This window comes from Thunnus maccoyii, chromosome 4 (assembly GCF_910596095.1).
Source record: "Thunnus maccoyii chromosome 4, fThuMac1.1, whole genome shotgun sequence".
In the NCBI taxonomy this organism is placed as follows: domain Eukaryota; kingdom Metazoa; phylum Chordata; class Actinopteri; order Scombriformes; family Scombridae; genus Thunnus; species Thunnus maccoyii.
The window spans coordinates 22,521,241-22,529,064 of record NC_056536.1 but is presented as its reverse complement, the minus strand read 5'-3'; the positions used below and the strand labels follow the sequence as shown (position 1 = coordinate 22,529,064).

Genomic DNA, 7,824 nt, shown 5'->3' with positions numbered 1-7,824 from the left:
TGGTATTGCTACGGTGCGTTTTGCGCTTGAAGTGTACGTTTTGGATCCTGTCGTTTGTCTTAAAGTTTTCCTTTTTTCGTTGATGTTAGTAATGTCATTTATTTATTTATTTATTTATTTGGTTTATTTAATTGCAGACTTTGTTTAGCCTATCATGTGTGTAATGATCTGGCTTTGGCTGCTGTTAATTTACGCGCAATCTGTCGTCTGTGTTTTACTTATGGGAGCAAGTCCAGCATGACTTTGCCATCGATGGTTTTTGGTGTTTGTTGATTCTGATATGAATGAAAATTTTGTCAGGGAACCAAATGTTCATGAGATGCTTTAGTCTGCGTTTTTAAATGCACATTCCAGAGTAAACAGTATATATTTGAATTTAATTGATATTGTTTTATTGTACCTGCCGGGGAGTGGATGGATGTAGTGCTAAATGTTCATATTTGCTTCCTAAGTAACCACATTTTCAGCGCCTCCTGGAAAAAAAAACGACCAATTACTCTATTCACGATTCCAGGTTAACGGCGACTGACGAGCCGTGCGCGCACAGGCTGCATCTCCAGACATTTGGTCCAAAGGTTAGGTCTGAAAAACCGCGAAGCTGCTGTCTACGTGGACCGGTGCTGAAGCCTCCCGTCCGACTGCCAGGACCTCTGCCAAATCCAGAGAGATGGCGACGAACGGCACCAAAACGGATGGACAAGTCACAGAACTAAACGAGGTGGCCACTAATAATGACAAACCCAAGTCACTGGACGTGAAACCCGAAAAGCAGAAAAAGGAGTTGCCTGATAGAGAAACATGGGCGGGAAAATTTGATTTCCTCCTGTCGTGTGTGGGTTATGCAATTGGACTGGGAAACGTATGGAGATTTCCCTATCTCTGTGGAAAAAACGGTGGAGGTAAACATGATTTTTTTTTCACTGCTAATTTAAGCAAACTGCACGGCCCATTCAGCTCCAAGACGCACATAGTCGAGCTTATCTAATTGACCGTGTAGATGACATGAAAAGAATATCACCTACATTTGCAACCCTAATTAATTGACGTTGTGCTGTGGTGTTTTAAGTAATGCATCAGTGCAGTTTTAGCCTGAGATTGGTCATTTTTTTCATGCATAACTTGATCTACTTTCGTCCATCCAGGAGCCTTCTTGATTCCCTATTTTTTGACTCTCATATTTGCTGGGGTCCCCTTGTTTCTACTGGAATGCTCCCTTGGTCAATACACCTCAATTGGAGGGCTTGGTGTGTGGAAACTGGCTCCTATGTTTAAAGGTATATTTCACTTAAACCAAACATTTCTTGAAATTTGTTTCTTAATACCATATAAGAAATAATCTTTATTTTGCAATAATCTATGCTGAAAAAATATTTATAGTATTTGGTGTTTTTGTAGAAATAATTATGACTATGGGGATTTATGGAGGCCACACATCCAGTGATAGTTTTACTACACTGCCTTATTCGTTTCTGTATGATAGGTGTGGGCCTTGCAGCAGCTGTCCTGTCCTTCTGGCTTAACATTTACTACATTGTAATCATTGCCTGGGCTATTTACTACCTGTACAACTCCTTCTCCTCTGTAAGTATAATCATACAGTGTACATACAGTGTACTACTTCATAAAAAGCTGAAACCAGCATAGGGTCAAGGTTGTTATATCATCAGGAATTGTAGAGTGTGATACCTGTAAGAAATGACAAATCCCTAAATATGTCAAAGAGGAGAACAAAAAAAACCCACTATAATTTCTGTTTTTCAGGATCTTCCATGGAGCTCATGTAACAATCCATGGAACACAGAGAAATGTTATACAAACTACTCCATTACAGATACCACCAATCTCACCAGTGCAGTAGTGGAGTTTTGGGAGTAAGATATTGACTTGCTTTCTTTTGCTTTCACAACAGCAGAGCTTTAAAGTATCCTGCATGCATCCCCGAGATACATAAAAGACAGCCACCTCTGCTGCATGGTTATTTCTGTGTGTGTGTGTGTAATAGTCTTATTGTTGCTCGCTCTGACTTATAGGCGCAACGTGCATGAAATGACCGATGGCTTGGAAAAACCAGGCCAGATTCGAGTGCCACTGGCAATAACGCTGGCCATCGCTTGGGTCCTTGTGTACTTCTGTATCTGGAAAGGGGTTGGCTGGACAGGGAAGGTAAGATGTTTGCCAGATTTGGGTATCCAAGACCTCTTATGCTATACTGATTCCCAAATAGAGGCAGTATGTGACAGCAATGCAATATTAATCAGTCTAATATCACCTCATCAATCATTTAGATTGCAGTCAGCATTGTCCAGATTGATTTTTAAAATAAGGGAAGAAGGCATCAAACACTCATGTTCACTAATCCAGCTCGCCTCATGGTGGCTCCTCTAATTCCAATTCTCCTGACACAGTGTCTATACTGAGTGTGGATTCATGATAGGAGGAGCAACAGCCATACGCTACAATCTGGTTTTGTCCTCTCTCTTCACTTGAAGCAGTTTCCCTCCCTTGTGGTGCCACATTTCGAAAGTCTATTGCATCACGTGACCATGGCGAATAAAATTTGTTTTGGTCACAAAGTACCCCATCCCCCTGCACATTTTGCTCACAAATTGCTTACACAGTTTCGTAAACGCACAGAGACAGAGGGAGCTGATTCAAAGTGAAGCTGCAGTGGTTTCTTTGCTGGATATTTGGTCTCTTCATCTGTTTTGTTTTTGTTTTTGTGTTTTTTTGTCTGAATCAGACTGAGGAAAATGTCTTTCTGAAAAATCAGAAATTTACAAATTCTGTCTGCATCATAAATTTTGTGTAAGATGCAGTGTTGTTGCCCTGCTAATAACCGTCTCACATTTTATAGGTTGTTTACTTCTCGGCTACATATCCCTACTTCATGCTGTTTATTCTCTTCATCCGTGGGGTGACTCTACCTGGAGCTAAAGAGGGAATTCTCTTCTATATCACCCCTGACTTTGAAAAACTCAAAGAATCTGGGGTAATGACATATTATTACGTGATTCATAACTATGCACTGCATGCATGAGTGAGCAAAGCTCAGCCCTCACACAGCTAAATGTGTGTGTTTTTTTGTCAGGTATGGCTAGATGCAGCAACCCAGATCTTTTTTTCCTACGGATTGGGATTGGGGTCACTTATAGCTCTGGGCAGCTATAACCCTTTCAATAACAATGTTTACAGGTAAGACTGGTGATGTTTCATGAATAGGAGATCATCTATGAGACAGAGAATTCTGCTGAATTTAATATAACAGTGCAAATTGTAATAACAGCTGAAGATGACATTAATTAAATTGCTGCTATCTTATTATATTATACGCCCCCTATTAAAGACCCATATTCAAGGGTACTGCTTAAGAGCCCTTAATGGGTCCTATTAATGTGAGTTACTGGCATGAATATAATAAAAATCTAAGGGAAAGACTCTTCCTTGCTCTGGGTGTGCGTGCAAATAACTGTGATTGCAAAGCCTGAGTGTTTTCTCCAGCAGCCCCATGGTTCTGGGTCACATAAACAATCAGTTACATAAAAATAGTTCCATTCATTTTGTGTGCTTGTTTCAAATGGATCTATGTCCCAACCTCTATATCTATGAGGATTCTTATTATTTAATATTAAATTATATCTCTTTATATCTGTCTTAAAGAATAAAAAATAGGTTTTTGTCAAACGTGTATGAGCAAAAGGAGTAAATTGCAGCAATGTATGATCTCAGCTGTTCTTTCAGATCTCAGTCTCACGTGCAGACTATTTTCAGGAAGCTCAATACAGAAAAATAATAATACAAGTCAACTTAAATCTTTGACAACAGGCCTATTCTATATTTCCTCTCTCCAGAGACTCTATTATTGTGTGCTGCATCAACTCATGTACCAGCATGTTTGCTGGCTTTGTAATCTTCTCTATTGTTGGCTTCATGGCACATGTGACAAAGAAAGACATTGCCGACGTAGCAGCTTCAGGTAACTACGGATTGCATATATGCCTTCTTCTGTAAATGTTCTGTCACTGCAAACAAAAAAGGTGCACTGTCATTGATGCTGACTGCTAAACACAGCTTTTTTCATTACATTTACATTATAATATGTGTCTGCAGTTATATGAGAGTGCTATAAGTAACCCTGATGAAATTTTTTCCTGTTTACTCTCCAGGTCCTGGCTTAGCTTTTCTGGCCTACCCAGAGGCTGTAACCCAGTTGCCTGTGTCTCCTCTCTGGGCCATTCTGTTCTTCTCTATGCTGCTCATGCTGGGAATAGACAGCCAGGTAAGGGGCTTGGAGATGATCTGCTCATGGGCTGACCTAAATATTTAAATGCAGGTACATATCATGCAGCTCACCCCTGCTCTCTGCATGATAAGCATGCAATTTGCTTCTTGTGGACAGATATAGCTGAGCTTTGACATCAGCTGTCAAGTCTTTTTAATGCAACTTTATCACCTCCATGTGCCTGCAGGTTCCGCTGTCTGTGTGTATCTTTATTTTGTGTATGATATTTGGGTTCGAATAAGGCCACAGAAACTAGAAAAATATATATACAGGCAGCCATACACCGGCTATGACCACCAGCACTTTAAAGTAAATGACATAAATCATAACCATATTCTAAATGTCATAGCAACAGCGCTTTTGCATATCAGGGCTATTACCAAAATGGCCTCCAAGAAGTGGTCATTCAAAAGATTATGTTAGTGTTTTTGTCTCATGGTTTGGTGCACACTACAATTCTTTGTCATCAGTCAGCGTAAGCCCAAAAATGAAGCTTCGGAAAACGATATATTTTGCCAGTTATTCACAGTGGTCTATGTTAGAATAGAAAATATATATTAAAATATATGTATGTAGAAAAAGGCAGCAAGGTGCAAATATTGCACACAGTCACACTTGATGCTTAATACTGTTTCTATGATTCTGTTCTTCAGTTCTGCACTGTTGAAGGCTTCATCACTGCTCTGGTGGATGAATTTCCCAGAGCTCTTAGGGGTAGACGAGAGCTCTTCATCGCAGTTGTCTGTCTGGTGTCCTATGTGATCGGACTTTCAAACATCACACAGGTACAACAGGGCAGCTCTCCCATGTTGCCGACTACTCACTATCAATGGCACCGTATTAAACAATACTTCAGCATGAAAATCGATACGAGAATTGAAAGATGTAAGATGTGATTAAGTCTATGAATCTAAGTAGTGGACAAGAGCCAATTTAGAATAGTAGATTTTATGACTTGTTCTCTTAATGGCAACTAATACATTACCATGTTATGTTATGCTGTATCTGCACATAGAGTCTTTCTGTAACACTGATCCATTTTTCTGTAACCAGGGTGGAATATATGTGTTCAAACTGTTTGACTACTACTCTGCCAGTGGAATGTGTCTGCTGTTCTTGGTCTTCTTTGAATGCATCTCCATATCCTGGTGCTACGGTGTGTATCATCAATATTTCATCAAATATAGCAAAAAAAAGGAACAAATTATCATTATATTATCTTTCCAATTAAATTAAGTTGTTGAAATATGGCACATATGAAAAGTCGGGGGAAATATGAAGGTTAGAAAACGTCATACCTATCCAGAGATGTTCGCGCAGCCTCAAACGCTGTTCAGCCTCAAGGTCATGAGCACTCGTGTGTTCCACCTCGCCATCCTCATCATCATGCATGGCAGACCAGCAGCAAATTGAAATAAATTGGATATGAATATTTTGATCATAGATTCATTTGTCTCGCAGGTGTGAACAAGTTCTACGACAACATCCAGGAGATGATTGGCTACAAGCCTTGTATATGGTGGAAGCTGTGCTGGGTCGTGTTCACCCCTCTCATCGTCGGTGTGAGTAGTCTGAACTAATACAACAGTACATCTAAAGTCATGACATGAAAAATGAAACAATAAATAAAGTCAATATTATCTGCCTGCAGCCATGTCAGGCTGAGACAGTGGTGCCTGTAGTCAGTGGTGTCAGGATGTATAAAGCGTCTCATGTCTCCCACAGGGGGTGTTCTTGTTCAGTGCCATACAAATGGTTCCTCTCACAATGGGAGACTACGTGTTCCCTGGCTGGGGTCAGGGAGTAGGCTGGCTCATGGCGCTGTCCTCCATGGTTCTCATACCAGGATACATGGTCTATATGTATCTCGGACTCAAGGGAACTTACAAAGAGGTAAGAAGTGAGCTGTCTGTTGGGTTTGTTGGGTGATGGGAACAGGTTTTGCTACCTTGTGTTGCCAGATTTTTTGGGATCTGGTTGTTTGCTTTTCTACCCATAAACTAATGCTTTCTGTTATGTAAGTAATTTGCGTTGTTCTTCTGTCCCAGCGACTTCGGATAATGCTTCAGCCTCCTGCAGTTGTCAGGCGACCTCAGGAGAATGGACCTGAGCAGCAGGCGGAGACCAACGCCGCTAATCTCTCCAGCCCTGCCAATCCAGCCAATCCCGCCAGCCCTGCCAACCCAGCTCCCGCAAACCCCGCCAGCCCAACCAGTCCAGCTCCTGTCAACTCAACCAGCCCTGTGAGCCCCACTAACCCGGCTCCTCCACCAGCTAATCCAGGCACTGCTGCTAGCCCGGTGAACCCAGCCACTAGTCCCACCATCTCTACCACCATCACCACCACCATCACCACCACCACCACCGCAGCAAGTCCGGCTAATCCCACCACCACAACAGTTAGCCCAACCAGCCCACCGCCCAACCCAGCTAGCCCAACGGAGCCTGTTAACCCCCCAAACCCAACAAGTCCAATCTCTAACCTGACCAATGCGGAGGCCAACGTGTAGACAACAAAGAAACCCTCATGGAGCATGTAGACAAAAGAGAACATTACAAAGGACTTCCAAGATTTTAATTGATTCACCTACCTCCAGGGGCAATATGTGATCAAAACAGATTTTCGAACCATTGTTTAATTTTTCTGCATTTGTAAAACCAAGCCAATGATGTCTTATTGTTGGTTTGCATTCTGAAAACAATATCAAAGACTGTTAGTGTTCACAAATACAACCATAAATCTGAATAAAAAATGTAAACATACTGTGTAATACTGTGAGAAAAGAAAAAAACATAGAGATATAGATTAGAGATTTGTTGAATATCTTCATGAATCAAGTAAATACCGTGTGAATATAGTAGATGAAGTAGTGAACAAAATTGACATCATTGAAGAGTGCGAGGGATGGCGTCAATTTTATTGTGGATGTTTACTAAACCTCACGCAGTTGTCTCTTTTCCAAACGTTGCACTCTGTGAGGTAAACTACAAGCCACAAGGCGAACAGAGGGAGCTCTGAGTAAGCACAATGCCAATAAGAAGTTCATGTTTAGGAGTAATCTGGAGAAATCCAGTATTTGTTGCAAAAGATTTTGTGTGTGAGAGAGACTGTTATTTTTCCTTCCTTTTTTTTCAGTAAAAAAAAAATAAGAGAAAACTTTTATGTGATCGAAACATTTTTAGAATTATTTTTAGGATGTTTTATACTATATGTGTTGTGATGGAGGACCAAAATCAATAGGCAGACAAAAGCAAAAACTATGCCAGTTAGTGGTTGGCAAAGCACCGGGTACAAAGAAGTACAAAAAAAAAAAAAAAAAAAAAAAAAAAAGCACAGGGTTAGAAAAGTGATTTCCAAACAATGACTATCCCTTAATGCTGACAGTCAATCCTGTTTACGTTTTGCATGCTTTCCTCAGGAACATCAGTGGAAAATTTCTGAAATGTCTCCTGACAAACGAAAAAAAAAAAGAAGAAGAAGAAGAAGAACAGAGAAGGCCTTAAGCCAATACACCAATTTCAGCTAAGCCATAGTCTGTTTACAT

The 7,824-nt window shown here is 40.7% G+C and overlaps 1 protein-coding gene across 1 annotated transcript; it reads left to right on the top strand.

The window, feature by feature from the left end:
* The first annotated feature begins 520 nt into the window (after positions 1–520).
* slc6a1a (solute carrier family 6 member 1a) lies at positions 521–7,414 on the top strand. The gene is made up of 14 exons (XM_042408952.1): positions 521–899; positions 1,143–1,274; positions 1,481–1,581; positions 1,762–1,871; positions 2,031–2,163; positions 2,855–2,989; positions 3,089–3,192; positions 3,849–3,973; positions 4,164–4,276; positions 4,933–5,064; positions 5,333–5,435; positions 5,741–5,841; positions 6,005–6,172; positions 6,328–7,414. Exons 1-14 carry the CDS (start codon positions 668–670, stop codon positions 6,787–6,789), a joined length of 2,151 nt encoding a protein of 716 aa, XP_042264886.1. The 5' UTR covers positions 521–667; the 3' UTR covers positions 6,790–7,414.
* Positions 7,415–7,824: the final 410 nt, after the last annotated feature.